The sequence below is a fragment of the Scomber scombrus genome, chromosome 11 (assembly GCF_963691925.1).
Source record: "Scomber scombrus chromosome 11, fScoSco1.1, whole genome shotgun sequence".
Classification (NCBI taxonomy): Eukaryota; Metazoa; Chordata; class Actinopteri; order Scombriformes; family Scombridae; genus Scomber; species Scomber scombrus.
This window is the reverse complement of record NC_084980.1, coordinates 10678153-10701960: the sequence shown is the minus strand read 5'-3', so window position 1 is coordinate 10701960 and position 23808 is coordinate 10678153. Positions and strand designations below refer to the sequence as shown.

The following is a 23808-nucleotide window of genomic DNA, read 5'->3' as shown; positions in this document are numbered from 1 at the left end:
GACTGGAGAAATTGAAAATGTTAAACTAACCCATGTTACAACTATTCCCGGTCTCCCCTACAACCAAATGCTGAACGAGACCTTTTTAGGCAACCACATTTTACAATGAACTTTCATGAACTGAAAACACACTGGTATAGCGGTGCTACGACTACGCCTCTACTCTGAGAATTTGGGGTTACGTCATGTTTACGTTAACCAACCAACATTGTTGTCATTGTAGCCACATGCTAAATCATACACTGCTGTATTGTCAAATTAAATTGAATGGGACCATAATTTACAAAATGAATATCACACTGTATTAAAGAAGACATGAAACTAGCGTTTGAGAACATAAACTCATTAGGAAGATGTTTACTGAGGTAATAAATCAAGTGAGATCATTGGGTAATTTTCTACTATTGGTTTCACTTTTCAGACCTGAAACTGTTGGTCAGTTGCCTAACTTGACATTTCTCTCTACTTCTGATATTACGTCATGTTCTGACACTTATCTGGCTTTAGCCCCAGGCTAAGACAACTTTCACAAACCTGACACATTCAAAAGTGGGCTAACCCTGACTACAGCTTAGGCCTATTTAATTGAAATCACCTGTAGTTTGCGACTAAGATGTCTGTGATCGACCAAGATGAATTTCCCCAGAAATGTAGTATTTTCCTGATTCCACCTCAACAATTGCACCCTATCTTTTCCACAAAACACATTATTGGGCTACCTAGGTCAGGATTGGCCTGTCCTAGTCAATAAATCAAACACACCTACACTTTATGCACATTAATTTTAGTTTTACCTTGTGTAACAATATAAAGTGTAGTTTGGATGTAGTTGATCTTTTTGAAAGTAGTTTTAGTTTGACAAGCTTACGTTTTTTCAGAGTAGTTAAGATGTAATTTAACTTCTGTGATATTAAACTACAATTGTAAAGACGCTTCCCCAACGCTGGCAAATCAAGACAGTATTATATGAAGCGGCCGTGCGCTCTGCTCTTCTTGTCAACATTCACATACGTGCGGTGTCAAAGCTGCAGCCTCAGGTATATTTAAAACTATGAGGAGTCCCCACAGTTTCTGTCTATCCTCGTGAGGGTCGAAAGGGGGCTCGAGGTTGGGCTTGAGAAAATAGCTTTACGGCTCACCAACACTAGTCTTTATTTAACCCTGCGACTGTGATCCGCACCTTTGACAAGGTACACTGCTGCAAAAAGCAAAGCACAAATACAACATCACCCCGCACACACACCTCCTCCTCCCTGTGATCACTGCAAATGGGCTTCTATTTCAATCACATACTTGCTGTAAGACTTAAAGAATGAGAATCAAGGCCTGTGGGGGTAGAGACGAGGAGGGGGGGAGCGCAAGAGTTAAAGGCTGTGGTAGCACTGATAGCGTCTTCTCGACTCTGCGTTTGGTTTCCTGTTCTGAGTCAGTGTTTAACCCTAAGTTTGAACATTGTCACATCGACACTGTCAGTCTATCACTTCAAGTATTTTTTTCTTTACGAGAATCAGCAGCAGCTGAATGTCAAGCAGTGCGCATTTATAATAATCTAACTAAAAATATCCATTCATATCTGATTGGATATCTATCATGAGCTGTAATGGAGCAACCATGAATTAGACAAATGTTGCATGTGGCTCTTTTATCTGCAGGTTGCTATTTGTTGTGCAAAATTTGAGATAAACTTTTATTTTTTTATTTTTACAGGAAAGGTGATGTTTGATTTTTTTTTGTGTTGCTCATACTGTGTGAGAAATCATTGCTGTTTGCTCATTTGTAGGAGGAGAGGTGGGAATTTGTTGTTAAACATTCCAGCATTGACACATTTTATGGACTGATTTCTTCATTTTATCTACTTTATAGACTAAAAATGGATACCAGGAACTCTAAAACAAGTAGCATATGAGAGAAATGTGAATTACACATACATAGAATATGTTCTAAAACACAATCTGATATAACTGATTTATTTTTGTTCAATGCAAATTTCTAGGGCCCCAGCGGACTATTTTATCAAAGCATGAATCAGTGTTTTTGTTTGACTGCCATGGTTGACTAACATGAAAATTAATTTCTAAGAGAGGGAGGGAGATACAGAGTAAGAGGGTGGGTGGGTGTGAGTGAAAGATAGAGAGAGAGGAAGAGTGTGTCTTACAGTGTGAGGAGCAGGGGTGCTTGTGGTAGCTCTTTGCAGCTTGTCACTGATAGTTTGACACTAAGTGTGGACAGGGGTCAGGACAGCGTGTGTTGTCAGAGCTGGAGTATAGTGCCTGCAGTATCAGTGCTGTGTGAGTATGGGACATGTGTTTCAGCTTCATACCTCTGCTATCTGCGCTTTACTTGCAGGTCTTTAACTTGTTGCAGCTGCATCAAACATACTCGGTTCACACATGGACACGAATCGATACCGCTTTGCTTTGATCCGACCTTGAACGGAGCCCAAATCTTCGCCATGATTTGCATTTTGAGACCGACAGATTTCTACTGAGTCCTCTTCTTATGTGCTGATTTCAATGCGTCCTGATGTTATTATTTGTATCCTGTCCTGCTGTTCTGACAGTGGACAGCCTAATTGGTCTGTGTATAGGCCGGGAGGGGGTTTTAATGATGTAAAACAATAAGGCTGAAGTCAGTAAGCAGAGTCACTGTAAGGGATACCTCTACTCCTCCACCAGCAGGCTGTTGTCCAGAGTGGTCGTGCGCGTCTCATTAACAGGATCACTTTACAACCAGTCAAACAAATGGGTCATTATCCATCACAGCCTGCCCGGCCTGCATCGGCCATCCACGCAAACACATTTATGTGTCTAATCACGTTAAGTTTAAACAGTTAACAGTATTTTTGTGAATCAAACGGCTTCATTAGACTCCAAAAAGACTCAAAATTCTTAAATGATATATGCCCATAGCGCACAAATGCAATCTCGGGTTTCATTTTATAATTTCTTGCAGGTAAACGCATTTTCAACTGTGGAAGCCACTTGAAATGAATATTAGAATTAAAAAAAACCCTCAACACAAAAACTAATAGGAAATTCAGCATTCATGTAGGCCTTATCGTTTTTGTTTAAAAACAGTCAAATATCAGTTAATTAATATCACTAACCTACCATGATATTCATTTAGATAAAAAAAAGTTTAATCTGAGTCAAAATAAATCATCCCTGAATTGAAATGACAATACAATTGAAACTTTATTTTCTTTGATTCGATCACATTTTTAAAGCTAGAAGTGTAGCGCATACAGTATGCTCTCTTCAATCCCATATACGCTATCAGCTGAGACCCTTCAGGGGGGTAGACGGTGGTCCTGCTTTTGGCCACCTGCCACGCGACACCTGGTAAACGATACGGTCACTCTGCGCGTGCGTAATAGCCTGCCAAAAATCCCAACGCTGTCTCGCCTGTCAACCAATAGTGTTCCAATCTGTCCAGAGATAAACTCAGAGCGGTGTGGAGCAGAGTGAAGTGGAGGATTTCAGACCTGAGCAGCCCAGACTGACTGAGAGTACAGAAACATGCCGAGGTCTTTCCTGGTGAGGAGTAAACGGGCCCACAGCTACCACCAGCCCCGGAACCTAGACGATGGCTACAGCAAACTGGACACTATTCTGGCTCATGTGTGCGCAGGTAGGTCCATGTATGCGTAATTACGCACGGAAATAATGTGGAAAATACGAGACATTCGCTTCATGTAAATCATTTATATCCTATTTTCTCATTAAAATAACAGAATAAATGCCTTCTGTTTACAAATAGACACCAGCTGTACAGTCAGTGTGATTACTCTCCTCTGCAATTATTAGAGAACAAATCTCAGGTGGAGTTTGAGTCCAGCTTAGAGCCCCAGGAGGATGTGAGCGCCGGCGCTGACAGGCTGTCCCCCGGGTCCGGCCTGCTGTCTCCGAGGTCGCTGTCCTCCAGCTCCCCGCTGAGCAGCGGAGGCAGCGTGTGTGATCGATCCTCCGACCTTGATTTCTGGCGTCCCCCGTCTCCCTCCTCATCTCCAGGTCTTTTTACGTTTATTTTCATCAAGACTATTCTGACTATACTGTTGTTCTCTAAAGCGAAAAAAGAGCTGTGGTGAAGTTTTTAAAGTGTTATCTGAACTGTGAGGGTGTCATAATTAGGTCAATGTTTATGAGTTATTACATTTCACAGCCTTCTGCTACCATACATCAATATATCAGTTCCGAGTTCTGGTTCTGGTTGTGTTATTATTATGGAGGACAAAAAAATAACTCATTCAGGGTTAAATGAACACTCACACCTTCAGTAGTTTGTTTCGTTATTTGACCATTACACATGCCATTTCCAGTTAGGCCATATGCATTTTCCAAATCGTCAAATTTTAACCTGAGTAAGGCTATCCACTCACACTAATCTAAATTCATTTCCAGATTCAGAGAAATGCTCCACTCCAGCAGCGGAGGACAGTCGCCACCTCAGCACGCCGCCTTTTCCTTTAGCCTGGACAGCATACTCCGGCTCTGAACTGAGGCATCTGGTTCAGGGGTCCTACCACCACCACCACCACCACAACCACCTACAGGCCCACAGGAAGTCTCACTCATCTGTCAGCCTCTACGGTGCAAAGGACAGCGGCTCAGAGCCCCTTTACGCACAGCGCGGCCCCGAGGCAGGATGCTACCAAGATTTTTCGCCAACGGCCCACCAAATCTGCAGGATGCGGGATGCAGACGAGCTATATTTGGATGTAAAGCAGAAGCCCCACGGGTTGGATATCAAGAACGAGAGAGATTTTGTCTGCTCTAATCTCGAAGCAAATGATTCATACAAGTGCATTAAATGTTGCAAGGTACGTCTGTATTTAATTAGATAGTAAAAGAACAGCAACTTATGTTTAGCCTGAGGTTTAAATGACTAAACTGGTATTGTTTTAGCCTTAATATTTTGAGTTCACAGATTACTGATGTTTTTAATGAGTGATCAGGGTACAACATCTTGGTTATTTTCCTGTGTTCAATGTTATTCTAATGGTACTTTTAGCCATATACGGTGACTGAACATTTACATATACAGGTGATGTTGTACCTTCTGGGCGTTTTGCCTGCCGCACCTCCTCCGGTGCCTTCTGTGTCAGCTGCAATGTATAGTATATGTGTGAATATTATTTCTCAAATTATGAATTTTGAATTCAGTGTGTTTTTTGTGTGTTTTTTCCAAAGGTTTTCTCCACACCTCACGGTTTGGAGGTTCATGTGCGGCGGTCACATAGTGGGACGCGGCCTTTTGAGTGCGGGATCTGTGGTAAAACCTTCGGACATGCAGTGAGCCTGGATCAGCACAGGGCGGTCCACTCACAGGTAACTCCATTTACTGCTATAAGAGCGTAAAAGGCGTCTGGGCCCACATCCTGGCTGTATAGGGCCACATCTAACATGAGGCCTCCAACATTGACATTTAACATATCTTACAGGAGAGGAGCTTCAGCTGTAAAATCTGCGGGAAAAGTTTCAAGCGCTCCTCCACACTGTCCACGCACCTGCTCATCCATTCGGACACGAGGCCTTATCCGTGCCAGTATTGCGGGAAGAGGTTCCACCAAAAATCAGACATGAAAAAACACACTTTCATCCACACAGGTGAGAGACACTGCAGAAACTGATAAATACACAGCTTAAATGCCTCGCCGTGCGTAACGCGTAAAACGACCCTTAACTGACGTCTTTTTTTATGTTGCAGGTGAGAAGCCTCACAAGTGCCAGGTATGCGGGAAGGCCTTCAGTCAGAGCTCCAACCTCATCACGCACAGCAGAAAACACACAGGCTTCAAACCTTTCGGCTGCGACCTGTGCGGTAAAGGTTTCCAGAGGAAAGTGGATCTGAGGAGACATAAGGAGACGCAGCACGGACTGAAATGAGCAGACATCAATGCTTTTAATAGAAAATTCTGCACTTTTAATGTACTCTAACTATACATATGGTCGTGTTTTATTTCATTTTATTGTTTGTTGGCCTACTTCTTCCTGCTGTTGAATTTTATTAATTATTTAGCCTGAGATATCCTGGTTGACTTCAAATAAAAGTTTATGAAGTGCGTTTTAACACATTATTGTTATTATTTTAAGAAATTTGACTTCCAAAGCTGAATATTACCTTTTCATGTGCGAAATCCCGCCACGTCCTCGGGAGAAATAAACTTTATCAATTTTGTCAATTTGTTAGATTTATAGTCAAGGATTAAACATTAACTTTTGGAGCTCAGTTGTCAGTTTTTTCAGTTAGGATTGAACTTCAATCTCTTGAATTGCTTCTCATCATTTAGATTTTTTTTTTTTTTTTAGATATTTAATTCGCAAAACCACATTTAAACACTGAATACATTTTGAAAATCTCTCTGCGCAGACCACTGATTGATTGTACGTTGTGAAAAACGAGAAGCTGCGTTAAACCTTGCAGGCCATCAATCACGTCCCCCAATCTCTATGACAGGTCAAAGTTGTATCTCCAGGATTAAACAGAAAAACGTTTTGTTGCATGCGCCACCTGGTCAAAACCAAATATTTCCAGATACACGCATTGTCAACATACCCATATAACCAATTACATTATGGTGCCATAAACATGCATGTGAAGGAAGTCTGAAGAAATAGCGTCACTTTTATGACCGCGTGAAGCTCCTCCAGCACAGCAATAGGCAGCGTCTCCACATGTTGTTTTCACTGGGAAAAGCTGGGTGTGATTTATTTGGCTCTGCGAGGTTAAACATTCAGAGCTCTAAAACTTCAAGGATCTGATTTGCACTTATCTATCTCTGGAGATTGTGTACATAATGCTGTTCCACAATGTACACAGTCTCCAGTCCTACATCCTAGATCAGACTGTGACTGAAGCCCTCACTGTCATGTTTGGTGAAAATTTGCAGGTGCATTATCTCAGAGGGAGCTTTCGATCGAGGTAAGACACCTTGTGCAAAAAGAAAATGACAATACATCACATATATGTACACATGTTCATAAAAAAAGCAGGCAGTTATAAAAAAAATTCAAACAAATTTATTTATGGAAAAATCCCTGATACTTTTTATCCCATTCAGTCTCAGATACTGAGTGTGTATATTTATTATTCATATGTCCATGCCTGACAGTGTGCAGTTTGTGGTGCGTGCGTGTGTTAGTGAGCTGGGGTTTTAAACTGCTGGACTAAGTTCAAAAGGTCCTGCTCCTGTAGACCGAGCTCCTCAAACAGCTTGTTTAAATACACGACTGATGCCGTCGTCTCCAAGGCCTCTTGAACCACTGGACACACATCTGACAACCTGAAACACAAATCACACAAGATTATACACACAAACACAAACATATGTTTGTCTTTACATCCCTGTAAGGACACTCATTGACATAATGCATTATCTAGCCCCTTACCCTGACATTACCCATCACAAATAAATGCCTAAACCCAATCCTAAACTGAACCTAAAAAAATGCATGCCCACACCCACACCTCTCTGCGCTATTAAGTGCTGATTTAAGATATATGTTCTGTCACAGGATCCACTGAGGCACTGAGTGCTGACCAGGGTTCACACCGCTCAAAAAGAAAGCATGGTTAAAGCATGTATACTGACTCATATGATAACTTTGTTGAGTACAACGGAGAGGCCTTTACAATATCAATCTGTGTATCAGATTTAAGGGGTTTCTAGTTTTTACTCAGCTAATTTACCTCTGTGAATACTCAGCACATGATACTCAGAATCATGCAGTCATATCTAAACTTGATGTGAAAACACTGCTTATTTTAAGAATTTCTGACACACAACATACAGCTTGCTGAACTGTCACATACTCCTCTGGTCATGTGTGTGTTTTGGCTGCACATAAGAGTGCATAGTGCTGCATGTTTATTAGACACTCCTGCAGTAGCTAAAGTGACTGCAGTTTAATACAACAATCCTGCAATAAATCCTACATAGGACAAAAAAGTGTTAAGATCTTTGCTCTCAATATAAAGAAGAAAAAATATGTATTAATATTGTCAATTTCTACCAGAGTGACTTTGAATTTATCAAACCTCCTGCACAGTTTACAGATCTCAAATCAATCAAGCTTCTCTTGTGATGAGGTGACACTGGAGGCTCATGTATCTGTACATAAACCATGTGATGATCTATCATGTCAGAAAAGATCAACATCCATATTTCTCGTCACCTCTAAAAACTCCTGTCCGGCTCCTCCTCCCCTCTCCCCTCCCCCACACCTTCCTCCCCTCTCCGTCTGTCCTGTCTACCTGTGTGGAGGTGCACTGCTGGTTAATCTCCAGTTCACCCCTGGGTCTAGTGTTGCAGGTGGGGCATCCATTATTCATCTGGCCTGAACAATAGAGGCCACACTAGCTCCACAGCTGCCATGCAGCAGATAGATAAGACAGCACGCCAAATTATTCATGATGGAGGAATGGAAGGACGGAGAAGCTTGAAGTTAAATGGGAACTAATGAAATCATAGAGTACTGATGGGACACATGACAAAGAGAATAAAAGTTTCCAAAAGGATTGATTATGTAAAATAGATTAAATGAAAGGAAACAAGTGCATTGATAAGCCAAACATGCAATAAATACTGGTTCATCAGATAGATACATCTTAAAAGTTTTGGTTTAAAACATTTATCATTTGAGATATACTCATTATATGACATCACCTGTCAACATTACAATATCTTGTCTCTATTTCTGCCCACATAGGTCTAAAAAGTTTAATGACAATCCAAACTCTTCAGTTTTTTCCCCTAATTTTATTTCCTAACAACTAATAAGGTAAAATCTATTTTATTTCAAACAAATGTATGCCATAGCCTCATTTTCCATATTTGAAAGATAATGATAATATCATTTAACTGGAAACATGTGAAGTCAAAGTCTACTTCCAGTATCTCAGATTCGTGACCTACTATATTTTGTCCATTGCTGCTTTAGGAACAGTTTACAGTCACAGGTCTCCTTTTTAAAATACTGACATTAAAGTTACCTTCCTCAAGTAGCACAAGACTTTGTACATTGTGATTGCCTTTGTTCATTTCCAGTCAGCTTACATTGTAAGTTATGATATTGATGCAAACTGACCTGGGGCTACTGAGGGAGCTATAAATCAAAGTCAGCCGGGCATCAGGTGAACGTTTTCCCAGCCAGGGCAATTTAAAGTCCCTGTTTTGCTTGAATGTATACAGAGGAGCTATTGTGGTTGTGTGTTTAACTTGAAAGTGTACAGGACTGCTTGTGTGTGCCTTGTGTCCCACATCACGGATCTGGAGAGGGGCAATCAGGTGGAGATAAGGCCACATGAGGCGTCTGTGTGTACTCAGATGGGAGGAGCACGGAACTGTCCGTGAACTGCCAGCAAGGCACACACACACAAACCCCATATGGCACGGGCTACACGGTGCAATACCACACAGCATCTTGTCAAATGCACCATGAAGCTCTAAACCTGAAGATGATCTTTAACTACATTAACTGTTGCTTAATTCTTAAAAAACTAGTGTAAAACACTTTATTGTTGCACTGCACACACACACACACACACACACACACACACACACACACACACACACACACACACACACACACACACACACAGGTAGTAAAGGACAGTGGTTTAGAGTTTGCTGTCCGGGTGTAATTCCAGGGAAAGAATGCTCCTTGATTTCCTGGTCATTTTTTCTCCCTCACTCCTCTTCTCTACAACTACTGTGGCTGAGAAGCAGGCTCTGCAGCTGTCGTGGTGCATCCTGATAATACTGACACGCAGTCAAACTATAATGTAAACTTACAGATAGAGCAGCATAACAGCAATCAGGGTCCACTCAGGAGTTTTGTGGATGATGTTTGTGTTAGTGAAGCTGTTAAGAGAAAAAAACAAAAAAAAACAAAGTTAGCAGTAGTTCACCATTGCTGAGCCAAACATCAGTCATAGCACAAAGATTTATGAATCTAATCACAGAATACATGTGAACATACAAATAAATAGAGGTATGAGCAACCCTCTCTTGGCAGGTGCCAAAGACGCACTATCAGCTGATCCTGATGATAAGTAAACTAGGAAAATAAAATGTGCACAAGGCCAGACCGACCACCACAAACACTGGCTGCAATAGTGCAGTGATGGATGTTTCTCTGACAGCGCTGTGTATATTCTTTGGTTTCAGCCTCTTGTCAGTGGGGGCCTTTCGACAGCAAAAAGAGAATTCCTGGAAGTAGGACTGTGGAGGTGTTACCCTGCTTTTAAATCACTGACACAGTGATTTAATAGCAAACCTGTTGAAAACATCCTAACCAGCCAATGGGAATGTGCAGTAGCTCTATGGCAGGAAATCTTGTGCTCAAAAATAATTCGGGGACAAGATTTCTTTAATAAAGTGATATACTAACAATGAAGGTTCAAGGAAAATATGTGTAATGTTTACATTATGTAACAAATGCCACATTAAAAAGCTAAAGTGGTCTTATAAAACCATACACAATAACAAAGGCCAGACAAAGACTACACACTCATGGTCCACCCACACAGATTTTTTACGATAATTTTTTCACAAATTTTGCCTAAATGTTTCAGACTCTCGTTAGTTTTGTTGCATCTGTTTGAGTGGGGGAAGCTACTCCTTTATTACTTTTATAGGTGCTTTTATTTAAGAAATCTTTAAAAAGCACACGTGTAAATAATAAAATTAGGAATGGCTGAATTCCTTTTCGATGCTTAAGTTTCAGTACCCTGACTCACTGTTACTTGCTGGGACACTTGAATGAAGCAGAGCGTTAATGTTATTAGTAACACCTGTGCTGTTTCTACTACAAGTCAAAATGATTATTGAGAAAAAGGCCTTTTGGTGTGTGAAGTTCCAGCACAGCTCTATCTCTAGCTCTGATCTTCATGGGCAGAAGACTAATCAGACAGAACTGGCCCTTTAAAAAAACACATTAATACAGTATGAAGTGTTTGCAACAACACCGATAAGCACATAGAGGATATTTTCTGTATCCTCACCTATCTATCAGATGAGGTCAGTAATGTTTTTGGATAACTGTATTTCCAATTCTTGGCTCCTCACAAGCCAAAAAAAAGAAGAAAAGAAAAAAAGTCGTAAATAGTGAAAAATAGTGCGTCCATAGTCAAAAACCACACGTTGGATTACATCTATATCAATTTCTCAGACAGGCAAATAAAAAATAAAAAATATATATATATCTGTAAAAACACATCAAACACTAACCTGTTAAACTAATGAGGTGAGACAAGTCATTTTGAATTGTCACAACAAAAAAGTTACAGGTGGAACTAATAACATTAACGATGACTCAGTTACAGTCAAACATTATCCAACAAGCACAACAACAGGAAATTAATGCACCCAGAATTTATGTTAACAATCAAACCTGCTGCAAAAAAGGCCCAAAGACAGTTACTGAAACACTTTTTGTTGAGTGTCAAAGCCTGTAGGGGGCAGCAGAGTAGTTCATCAAATTTTCTCACAATGTCGGAAATTTGAATCAATTCTATTTGTTCATTACATTTACATTACATTACATTAAATTACATTTAATTTGTCTTAGAATACTACAGCGATCTCAAGTAGATAAATTGCATGTTTTAGTTACTGCTAGCAGGTTACATTTTCAGAACATTACGTATTATCATGAGCTAATATTGCAGTAATTTACTGTAATTACGAGCAATAAACAATCAACAGTAAAGTCAGTAATCTGTTATGAAGATGATGACATCACTATCTCATCAATATTTCTGAACGTCTACATTTTGTAGAACTGCTGCAGCAGTGATGTTGTACCTATGATCTAAAGTGACCATGATGCCCTCTCAACACAGTGTTTCCATGCTTTTCAAGATGTCAAACATTACAATTAAAAAGCATATTTTTTGTCTTGTCAGGCCAAACAAAGGAGCATAACTGAGTATATCGGAGTTTGCGTGTGCTGTGCTGACCTGAATGTCCTGACCAGGTTGTTCAGATCAGTGGTGACATCAATCATGGTGAGCCGCAGTGGACCCACAATGTTTCTGAGACTAAACAAAGAGAGAAATACAGTTATTTGTGATTTTGTATTGTCATTAAAAACATCCTATCAATTTTTAAGCTTCTAGGAGTTACGATAAATACAGAAGACAGGAATCAGTTAACATATCAGTAACATTCATGTAATGTTTATGAGCCCAATGTACAGTCCTGTAAGTTTAAGGGGGAAAAAAAAGTCTTGGAGATTTGAAGTCACATGCATGTCCAAAAGTGGGACAACTTTTCAACAGGTTGCTTTACATGTGTAAATAAAGTACAAACATTTGTAATAAACTGAACAGTTTATTTGCCAGCCAAGAAAATGACAGGTTCTGGCTAATATGGTGTGCACATGGCACACATGCAGTAAAATAATTTGAAATAGTTTGAAATTGATGGAGGAGTCAGTTGAAATAATTAAATTAATGACTGGTCAGAGCTGAAAAGGCACATTTAAGTAAACTGACACAGGACTTTAGATACACATGGGGAACAGCTTCGGCATAATGAAATACCTTTTTTTGCAAAGAAATTCACACAGCTATAAGCATCACACATGTCAGTACAGGTGCACAACTAAACACACACACACACACACCAGCTAGTGAGCTTCTCCACTGTGATTCGTTTCTGGATGAGGTGCTGAGCTTGAGAGTCAACAAGCGGCAGAACTGGATCCTTTGTCCTCTTGTCCTGGACTGTCACCTGGTGGGAGGACAAACAAAGTGTCTGAGAGTTTTTAGAGAGAACATTTCAATACAAACTCACTTCCTCCAAATTTGTTTCCACATTATTTTTTATATAGTGCCCTCATGTGGCCACTGACTCTTACAATAAAATGCTGCATTCACAAACTTCCTCTCCTTTCCATTCTTCCTTCACTCACTTTGTTTCCTTTTGGCTCTTCTTCTTCCTCCTCGGGCACAATCCAGGTCCCCTTGTAGAACTCTTTAACTCTGAGCTCAAGCTGCTGGGTTTCCTTCTTCAGTGTCTTGAAGTCTGGAGTTGCGGCTGAAGGTCTCTTTTGCACCCCGACGTCAATCCCTCCTCCGTCCTCCTCGCTCACTTCATCCTCAAGGTCATCTTCATCGAGCTCCTCATCTTCCTCTTTCTTTTCTTCTTTCACATCAGCAAAGGGAGAACCTAGTGAATGATCAGTGCCGTACAGGAACCTCAGGGTCTCATCTGTGCTCCATTCCTTCAACGTCCTTCTCAAGCACTTGAGAAGATTCAGCCGGATGGAGTTGGAGTTTTCTTCAGCGGAGTGGCTCTTGAGTAGATCCCGAAGCCCCGCCGCACCTCTCCTGCTCATACCCACCTGGGAAATGTTGAGGCCTGGAGTCAGAGGTGAGGAAGGGAGATCTGCCTGAGGTGGAGTGTTGTGGTCCGCCTGTGATGGTGCTGAGTCCACAGGCGGGGGTGCAGTGTGAGTAACTGGCTCGGATAAACTGCACAAATCCATCTTAGCTGTAGCCTCTTCAACACAGCCTCTCTCGTCTTTGGGTTTCTGGTTGCCATCGACTGTGTGCAGCTGTTTGGGTTTTTCGGTTTCACATCCAAAAGATTCCTTTCTATTTTCATCCGCTCTCATTTTTCCCTCCTTCTCTTGGTTCTGACTTTCATGAGGCGGCATCTCCTCTTTATCTCCCTCTCCATTCTGTATCTTTCTTCTCTCCATTTTCTCTTGTTCTCCTTTCTCATCTTCATCAGTGCGTTTCGGCAGGTCGCCCCAGTGCACCCTGGGTCCCTGTCGCTGGGAGACCACGCTGGAGACAAAGTCCTGCTCCTGTTCGCCATCGCTGTTGTCGCTGTGGCTGAGGCCAGCTGCAGCAGAATGCTGCTCAGAGCTGTGGGTCTCCTCGAGTTGAGCAGCCAGTGGGTCCTCGATGTCCTGCTCTTGGAGACGCCTCTCTGACAGCCTCACCTCCTCACCAGAGCTCCCACTGGACACACGCGTTAGTTTTTGTTATTATAAAATCTACATTACAATTAGAAACACTTTAAACAATTTTTTGTTAGTTGATTTGAATACATACCCGTCTCCTTTCTTCATCAGTTTAACTTCTGCAGGACTGTCAGTGAAAATAGAAGCAGACAATATGTACAACATGATTATATTGAGTGATTAGTTGATATTTCTGATTCAGGACAGTGACTCGGAGCAGCACATGTACCTCTCATGCTGCCTGAGCCAAAGTGGAGTCTTTGATATTTGTAGCTCAAATTCTTTGGAGGCTTTGTAGCAGAAGTTGCTGCAAAAACACTAAACACAGAGAGAAAAAAAAGAATCTTTTTTTTTAGGGAAATAGGTTTTATGTACTTAATATTCTTTAGAAAACAACAACAACACATGTAGCAGCACTCACCTTGCGCTCTGTGATGTCATACACCTTATTGGTCCTAGTACAAATTTTGTACTGCTGAGTTGAGATCTGTAAAATGAACAAAAGCATGAAGTCATTAAAGACTAGGAAAGAGAATGATATGTATTACTTATAAATGGTTATAAAGGCTGATACAAAGGATTTTACCTTGCCCAATTTATTTGGACATGTAGGATAACCACACAGCTTAGCAATGCATCTCTCCTCAATAGCATCTTTGTAATTTTCAGAAGTGATGAATCTGGCCTGTGAAGAAAGCAACAACAAGAGATAGAAACAATCATCAGCTCTCATTTTCAGTGTGTAAGTGGTTCACCAATTCCACCATTATTAGGGAATAAAATCTGTTTTGACAAAATATAACTTGAGGACTTACTTGTAGACTGAACATGAACTTTAATGCACAGAGGCTTGAATGTTACACATTGTAGACTAGATGTTGGCATCTGATCAGAAATAACTAATTTATAACCTGGTGTCATCATGATCAGGAAAAGAAAACAGGATGGGTGGCAGATCTAAAACATAAATTATCTTCAGCCACAAGAAGAATGAGGAGTCCTGCAACAGATTATATGGCCCCACAGAGCCCTGACCTCAACCTCATGGAGGAAATGTGGGAAATTATTCAAGATGCAGGAACAACTGACCTGCTAAGTAGCTGAACAACTATGCATATGTGTACACAGAGAGAACCGGTGCTGTTTTAAAGCCAAAGTTGCTCACACCAAGTATTGATTTAGGTTTCTTCTGTTTACAGAACTTTGTATGAAGTTAACTGATAAATGAAAATTATTGATGCAATTATTTTTGAAAGCATCCTCACTTTTCTTTTAGTGCCTAAAACATTTGCACTGTACTGTGGGTCCCAGATGTTGAAGATCAAGGTCACAGGATAGAATTATTTATTTGACATAAATTCAGAAAAATCTGTAATAGCTGTTTGTTGTTAGATCTACCATATTGCAAAATCACTAAGATTTAAAATGCAGACCTACCCATTTTCTTTGGATAGAATCACTGTAATACTCAACATGGGAAAGTGCAGATTCCTCATGATGGAAAATCATCAATAAAATGTTCTAAGGCAGCAATGTAATTAAAATGTAACAATGCAATAAGTCGATCGACAGATCAACATTTTGATAATCAGTTAATTGAGTCAATAAAGGCCAAAATTCTCTGGTTCCAGCTCTTTAAGTGTGACAATTTTCTGTTTTATTTTGTCCTCTACAAAAGGAAATTGAACGTCTTTAGGTTGTGGACTGTTGGTTGGGACAAAACAAGACATTAGATTTTTCAAAAAAAGGCTTTGGGAAACAGTGATCAACATTTTCCATCATTTACTAACATTTAACAGACCAAACAACTGATTGATTAATGCAAAAAATAATCAACGGATTAAACAATAATGAAAATAATCGTTTATTGCAGCCCTAAAATTTTCCACAATTTGTTCGATGTGACACTCATGAATTGTAAATCACATTCATCCTAGTCCCCTTCTCCTAACAAAACTGAGCCTGGATAATACTTACACAGTCAACCAGAAAGTCCTCGGCCACACAGTCCTCCAGAAGACGCTCAACCACCTGCAGAGCTCTCTTCTCCAGCTCCAAATTCTCCTGCAGCCTCTCTTTGATTTCTTCTCTCCTGACAACAACAAAAGGAGTGCTGGTAACATCACTACAATTATATCCAGACACAGAATTAAAACTGAGCAGAGACATAACTTTACAAAGATAAAATAAGGATTAAATATTAGTGTAATGTTATGAAGTAGTACATTAGCTAGATATTATTCAGGTGCTCATTTGTGTCCATCAGATTGTACAAAAATGACTGTGACAGCAGGATAAAATAGCTGTGAAGGTCCACCAGCACAATCCGTATCCCACCCAACACACTCCTCCATCCTATGTATATGTACAGTATGTCTATCTGTGTTCAGATTTATGTATTATTAAAATAAAATGTTTTATCACTATTATTATTATTATTATGTATGTACAGCAGGGGCAGAGGGTGGCCCCGCATGTACTGTCAAAAGCCCTGAATCTATTTTTAAAAATCTGGTTGAAGTCACTTTTCTGTACAGTGATTTCAACCAGCTATTGACTGAATCTTGTCAACTCCTCAATCCGCCCCCTGTTGTACAGTCCATATGTGTATATCACCATATGTATGTACCTTTATGTGTATGTGTCAAGTCAGCTCATGCAGCCCAAGTATAAAAAGGTGTATAATGTTTATAATGGATATAGACTGAATTTATTTTTCCTTGACGTTTATTTTGCTGTGTTTATCGCTCCTATTCTCCCTCTGGGGATCAATATATTCTCGTTTAAATAGTATTTATAAAGTAAACTGATGTTCTTTCACACCTTCTTGCTTCTTCTTCAGCACTCAGCGCTTTGACGCTTTTTCCACCTGAAAACAAACAACACGGTTAAACATACTAAAAGAGAGACTGTATAATGTTTCCACCTGGTAATATATATGTGTCACACTGTTACTGAAGACAAGACTGTCCTACTTTTTAAATCAACCAGTGATAGACACACGACGACACAAACCAATTTTGTAAAACATGAAAACACGTTTTAACTCGTCCCTGAACTCCGTTAGACTGTAAACACCTTCAACGATGTTCATATTTTAATGTTAGACGGAATGTAGAAGGAAAAACAACCTTTTTTGGAGGGTTTAGAGGCACCTCTTCTCTCCACACTCTCCATCATGTTTGTTTCCTCTTTTTCAACTTTGACCGATGACGTATTTATTTCTACGGCGAGAGCTAAGGGACAACCTTTATGTTTCCGTCAGGTAGCGTGGTTATTGTCACCGGGGATGTCAGGGTGGGTATCTACCTCAACATTGTCCTGTCTGTCACTTTTACTGCGACTAAAAAGCTTAGTTTTGGTGACTGTGTCTAGCTAGCTTAGATATTTTTAAAACAAGTCATTTCAATGTAACATTCATGCTACTTTAGCATAACTGAGACTAAGTTAGCATTCATTCTGCACCTCTGTTTACACTGTAAAGTCCAGTTTTCAATCTTATAGCATTTATCTGACGCTGAGCGCAACCTAACCCAGGTGTTTGTTAACATAAATCATGGATTAATAATCGTGTATGGTCCGCTAGCTTTGACAATCTCATGTATGATGTGCTTGTTTTGCCGTGTGCAGAGAAACTCAACTTGAGGCAGCAGGGATGGCTCTGGAGCAGCTCAGTGATGTGGTCCAGAGATGTGTGAGTCCAGGCTGTCCTGCAGGGGGGCTGGATGGGGATCATTAAACCATTAACCTCAACTCTTCACTCCATCCATCTATCCATCTATTTATATGTGCATCCTCATCTTCTCTTCGTGATAGGGTTCTTCACAGACATGTTAATGAGTGCATTGATATCATTTATGTGGCACAAGTAACATGAATATATCTCAACAATGAATAATCTTCACCAGATTTATACAGCTCTGTTTTAGCTACACTTTGACAAACAGCACAGTCTCCTCAATCAATTTATAAATATAACCTTTCATGAGTTAAGGAGAACATTTTTGCACAACAGCTTGATGCTGTTTTCTATGTTACGTTCTTTTCAAGGAGATCTTAAATGGCTGATGATTAAGAGACGATCCTTCTCTTTGGAAACTGTAGTAGATATAACTATCTCATCACAAGGTCCTTTTAACTTGTTTTGTTTTATTAGTAGCTCCAGATGAGCTAAAGTTGACCATGTAGTGAGATTGTTTGGTGAGCTATCTCAAATGATATTTCAGTTACTTTAAATTGACTGAGGGGGTGCAATTTGTATTTATTTTGTACCATGTTTGTTACTTCTTTCATGGAAGAAAATATCAGAAAATAGTCTATAACAAGGTCATGTTTTCAAATTGCTTTGGTTGGCCAACCAGTATTTTAATGATATAAAACAAAGAAAAGAAGTAATTTGCTTGAAATAGTGGATATTTGGGGTTGTTTTAAAAAATGAATTTTGTCAATCGACTTACTGATTTATTGTCGAATTGTTTCATTTCTAACTCTCTGCACTGAAATGTCAATATATTGTTTATCTTTATTTGTTTCTCTTTCACATAGCAAGGGGTCCCTGATGACAGCTACACCACAGAGGCTCATGATGTCTTCACAGTTGCTGGGCGGATCTGCATTGAGGAGGGAAACAGTGTGCAGGTCCTCAGTATTGTCCTGGACGATAAAAATCAAGTACGATGCTCAATGCTGATCCTGATCTATCTTGAAGCATGTCATTTTATTTATAAGTTAGTTGCAGAACACTTTGCACACATAACACTCCTCTGTCCCTTGTTCTCCAGGACATAGTCAGGTGTATGGGTTGGAATCTGCTGCCTCCTCTGGTTCAGATTCTGCTGAAGAAAGAAGACAAGGACCTTCCTCACTGCCTCGCCATTTTCAACCACCTACTAAAGGTTATCTGCTCAACAGTTAATCAAAATCATGGGAATGGATATTAGAGAAAATACTTTATAATCTAAAAAAATCTATCTTATATCTATTAGCTTTGTTGCTTTTGGTAAGCTGTGTCTAAATGTGTATCTTACTGTAAACATGTTCTCTGCGCTGTGCATAGTGACAGCTGCTGCAGCCACATCAAATTCTGCGTATGTGTTAATGCAATCAGTTTCTGAAGTTGACTCAGACTTTTTTCCAGGCATGCAGGCCAAAGGAGCTGCTGATCGGCCTGTTGGAGCAACTGGAGCAGGATGACGCTGACACCATCGCAGAGAGCCTCCATCTGCTGTTGAACCCACTACAGAAAGGTAAGGAACATTTCTACGCAGATGTCCGACAGGTTAAGTAGTCTTTCTGTCTCCGTCTTCATCTTTTCCTGCATCTCAATCTGCTTGTCTGTTTTCATCTCGTCTCCTCCATCTCCTCCTGCCAGTGCTGCTGTGTCTGGGCAGCCGTAAGGCGTCATCCTTAGGCATGACCCTGTCGTCTGTGCTGGACCAGGTGGCCAAACTGCCTGTACCTCATACCAAGGAACAAGAGGAGGATGACGTCTTCTCGCTTTGTCGCTGTTGCACTGACCTGATCCCATTCGTCAGGCCTTTTGTCCAAGAGGCCAGGCAAAACCTTCTGAACAGTAAGAAGCAGAGTGAGGTAGCTGACAAGATGCCAGTTGGAGGGGAATGGTCGTCACCAGATAAAGAGGAGCTGAGGACAGAGCTGCTGAAGTTGTGAGTGACGAATTTGAAATGTTTCACAACTCAAAAAACATCTGCCATATTTTATTTCACATTGTACTAAAAAATGATATGGACCCCGAAACTAATGCCATGGTTGCCTGCGTGTGTTTCTACCTTGAAGCTGTATGAAGACTCTGAGTCACCCTCTCCTGGAGGTACAACTCAAGGATCCTGAAACCCTGGCTGTGTCTCCCCTCAGGAATTTTGCCACAGAGATTTTGGTACGGCCTTTAAAATGCCACGCTCAATTAAAAAATTTAAATTTAAAAGTACAGTCTTCTGAACTACCACTTACTATTCCCACTCATTACAAAGTCTGCAAGAAATCCAGCAAAAATCTGCTTTTACTTACATAAAAATAAGCTGATTTAAAGTGTACTGAAAGTTATTTTTTTGGTCCATTCTGAACTTGCATTCGGCCAGTTTACAATGTTATTTGTTGAATTAATGGTGAGTCTGTTTCTGTGTTGTACAGAACACCCTCAGTGCTATCGGAGAGTCCGTCCCCAGCCTCGTGTACCAGCCTCTGTTAAAGAGGAAGGAGGTTCCCGGCTTTCTGGAGGAGGAGGTGCGCTATCCCAAAGAGTCACTAGCCAGCCTGGCTCACCTGGTGTTCGTCCATCACCTGGCTGCTGATTCGTTCCCGAGTGTCTTCAGGTAAGGTAGAGGAAACATGGAGGATTGGAGAATTTAATGTATTCTTCAGTTTTTGCTGGAAATGATAGCCGGACAGTTTTGATGCTGTTTGAACAATTATTAAAATATGTTGTCAAAGTCAAACACCAACCGGACTCCCTCTGTGTCCCTGCAGTCCTGTGTTCTGTCTTCGGTGTAATATGGAGCACGTCTGCCTCCTATTGTCCAGGTGAGTACATTGCATTACAATATTTTTTTATGTGTGCTGTTAAAGCTCTTCACAGTTTGATCTCAGTTGAAAGAACAGTGTTAAAAATGTACTTTTACATATAACTTAATTGAGATATTTGTAGCAACATGTACAATACTGTAACTGCCATATGTAGTAAGTACAGAGTTGGATCTATCATGTACCTATTTGAAGTTAAATCTTGACTGATTGATCTGAACCTCTTTGTTAAATTATTTCATTGTCAGAACTGATGAATCCAGGATTCAGAAAGGACTGGTGAGTTAAAGTTTTGACATGCTGGAGATTAGTGGTTTTCAAAAGTTTGGGAGGACTCATTCTCAACAAAATTGTGACAACAGACTTTTCGAGTCTCTGTACTGTGTTCATTTTAGAGTATGATTATGTGAGCAATTAGAGCTTTTTTAAGTCCAACTGGAAAAAGTTGTAAAGACTAAAGTTGGCATAAGAACTGGATTTGATGCTCAGCTTAACTGAGGGACTTGAGAACTAATTGAATAACCGTGGTTATATTTCAAATTAGTGCTGGCAAATAGATTTTATATAGCTATCGTGATACGACACTAGATATTGTCTCAGATTTGGGATATTGTGATGCAAGTCTTGGTCCTGGTTTTAAAGGCTGCATTACAGTAAAGTGAGACTGTTGGAGTTGTTGTATTATTTGCTTTTAGCCACTAATGTGGTTAATAATCACGTGCTGGAACATTTGGTGTGTGCCTCATGAAACAGGAGCTGTATGAGAAGAGTCTGGTGCGGGTAGAGAACGGCAGTCTGCATGCAGATCTGTTGGAAATCAAAACCTTCCTCACAGTGCCTCAGGTAAACACAGTTACACCCTCATCTTATTCATTATTCAAACCCTGTTTTTTACTCTGCTGGGATTCTCATAGTGAGGTTTTGTGTTGCTCAGTTCTTGATCTCACCGTTTGTTTTCAGAACTTAGTGAAGGTCATGACGATATGTCCGAGGCAGGATTTGGTAAGTCTGTAAAAGTCTGTAACACTAGCTGAATGCATGTAGTGTTTAAGGTAGTGTCAACTTTAATGCCTGTGATAAGACCCTGACTCTTTCTACTTCAGCATTTATTATAATCTTGGTACTTTTTATTTAGTGTTATACATTGCTATATTTACTTTTTTCCTCTTTGCCAACAGAGAACTAAAGGTCTGAAGGCGTTCCAGCTGAGCATTGATAAGTTTGACACTGGAGCCAAGTACAAGTTTTTCCTGTAAGTTCCAAAGTCCTGAGAAACGTCACTTTTCGTTCCACTTCTCAGTGTAATGACTTATCGTATTGGTTGTCATGTTTCAGATTCATGCTGAAGACCAGTAATCACTCAGGAGTCGAAGGCTACATCATCAAAAACATCAAAACTCAGATAGACATTTCCCTGCAGGTGAGTTTTAAACTTCACTGTGACTGTTGATACTGATACCTTTTCCCTGATTTTAATGAAGTAACTCAGAGCTGAATAAATCTGTGCCGGTTGTGATCACTGTCTCTCTCCGTCAGCCCGGTAACAGTAACACCTGGTTCGAAGGAGTTCACCTCCTCCCTCTACTGCGGAAGGTTTTCATTCTCCCAGATGGTCCAGAAACCGACCTCCTGCAGTACATGGACAGGTCAGCACACATGTTCATTTTCTAAACAGGTGATCAGGGAGAACAGAAGGCCGGAACCAATCCCAGCATTTTGATCCTATTTCTCAAGTGAATAAAATGTTAAATTATTCTTTCAAAATAGATCATAATTAAATTAACTAAAAACCATCAAAATAGATCATAATTAAATTAACTAAAAAAACATCAAGATGTTTTTTAAAGTCATAAAGGTGAAGAACACATAAGAGAAACAAATTAGGATAGATCATAAATTGCCTTCTTACACTCTTTCTTTTGGTTGCTAGATTTTCTCTGTAGCTTTTAACCCTTTTACATGATCTTAACCAGATAATTGGAAAAAGTAAGTAAGAAGACATTGAGTTGAGATTGTTTTTTCAAACGACTATTTCCAAGCTAATTTTTTTGTGTTGTTTTAAACAGAGTCATGGAGTCTCTAAACCTGCTGCGTTACCTTGTCATCAGAGACAAAGTGACTGAGAACCAGGTGAGAACATCTGTCAGTGATCTGATTCCTATGGTGGAAAGTAACTAAGTACATTTACTCAAGCACTGTACTGTAAATATTATAAAGAGGTCATAAACAACAGGAAAGTCCAAAATTGGTAGCAGCGAGTAATGGTTTGATACATTTTTCTGCGATTAAGTTACCTGCTGTTATCTGAAGTGGTGAAAAGGACAGCTGAACGTCCACCCACATGTTCCCGATTCAACCTCAGCTACACTCATCATGTTTTCCTGCTGCTGTTTTGATCTCACAGACAGGAATCTGGACAGAGCTGTATAAAATAGAAGATACATTCCTGAGGCCCCTACGCGTAGGGTTGGACATGTCGAGGGCCCACTATGAGAGGGAGCTCTGCAACACTATGGAGGCTAAGAAGAGCAAAGTCAAAGGTCAGACCAAGACATATTTAACTGCACTGATGCTGACTTTTATCAAACAACACTTCAGGTAGTGCTCTGGTAGCATTCTGACAGTGTGTATGTGTTGTTTTCTACAGAGGAGGGCGTACTTTCTGTGTCTGTCGGTGACGAGAAGCTGCCAAACATGACACCAGAGTGCCAGATTCAGGTCAGTGGGTGTTTGATATTGCAGGTAAATTGCACAACACTGCTGAAGAGCTGATGGCCTGACTGACTTTGAATGTGCTCTTTCAGGCTCTGCACTCAGCCCTGCACACATTCGACATGATCAAGAGCGTGTTGGTGCGGATAGAGGAACTCATCGAGGTGAAGGACAATATTTAGACTGTGTTTTACTCCACTACCAGACATCCTCATCGTCTCAGGGCCTAGCAGGCAAAAAAGCCTTCTGCTGCTTTACTGTTTGAATTCATTTTGTTAACATTTTTAATGTGGATGCATCATTTGAAACTGTTAAAAAACCATGCACGTGTTTTAAGTCATTTTCAGAAGGTCTGCTGGCTAGTTAGAATGAGGTGTTACTGTAAAACATGAAAATAATGGCTGGGAAGTTTGTATCACTTCTGTAATAAATGTTCAATCTTTTATACGATGGGGTTAAGTACGTTCTGTACTAATTATTCTATCATCTGTTATATTTTCTATGGGAGAAACAATAAAGTTGTGATTGGCTCTGGATATTGTGGATACGGTGCACATTCATACACTGATGGTAGAAGCTG

The 23808-nt window shown here is 40.3% G+C and overlaps 3 protein-coding genes across 3 annotated transcripts; 2 read left to right on the top strand and 1 right to left on the bottom strand.

Annotated features, from left to right (window-relative positions):
* Positions 1-2197: 2197 nt before the first annotated feature.
* Positions 2198-5990, top strand: gfi1aa (growth factor independent 1A transcription repressor a). The gene is made up of 7 exons (XM_062429717.1): positions 2198-2288; positions 3436-3630; positions 3807-4010; positions 4401-4819; positions 5190-5327; positions 5441-5606; positions 5707-5990. The coding sequence occupies exons 2-7, from the start codon at positions 3519-3521 to the stop codon at positions 5883-5885; spliced, it is 1218 nt and encodes a 405-aa protein (XP_062285701.1). The 5' UTR covers positions 2198-2288; positions 3436-3518; the 3' UTR covers positions 5886-5990.
* A 1062-nt stretch (positions 5991-7052) lies between these two features.
* Positions 7053-16792, bottom strand: rpap2 (RNA polymerase II associated protein 2). Its single transcript, XM_062429716.1, has 10 exons — positions 15954-16792; positions 14563-14661; positions 14398-14463; positions 14206-14294; positions 14068-14103; positions 12918-13974; positions 12630-12736; positions 11962-12042; positions 9794-9862; positions 7053-7282 (listed from the first exon to the last, which is right to left on the bottom strand). Exons 1-10 carry the CDS (start codon positions 16143-16145, stop codon positions 7138-7140), a joined length of 1941 nt encoding a protein of 646 aa, XP_062285700.1. The 5' UTR covers positions 16146-16792; the 3' UTR covers positions 7053-7137.
* A 444-nt stretch (positions 16793-17236) lies between these two features.
* Positions 17237-23756, top strand: glmna (glomulin, FKBP associated protein a). The gene is made up of 19 exons (XM_062429715.1): positions 17237-17273; positions 17607-17670; positions 18522-18647; positions 18758-18871; positions 19114-19222; positions 19348-19642; positions 19773-19872; positions 20127-20308; positions 20463-20516; positions 20765-20795; positions 21270-21359; positions 21477-21518; positions 21695-21768; positions 21852-21936; positions 22053-22162; positions 22583-22646; positions 22921-23056; positions 23164-23234; positions 23321-23756. The coding sequence occupies exons 1-19, from the start codon at positions 17266-17268 to the stop codon at positions 23408-23410; spliced, it is 1845 nt and encodes a 614-aa protein (XP_062285699.1). The 5' UTR covers positions 17237-17265; the 3' UTR covers positions 23411-23756.
* The last annotated feature ends 52 nt before the right edge of the window (positions 23757-23808 follow it).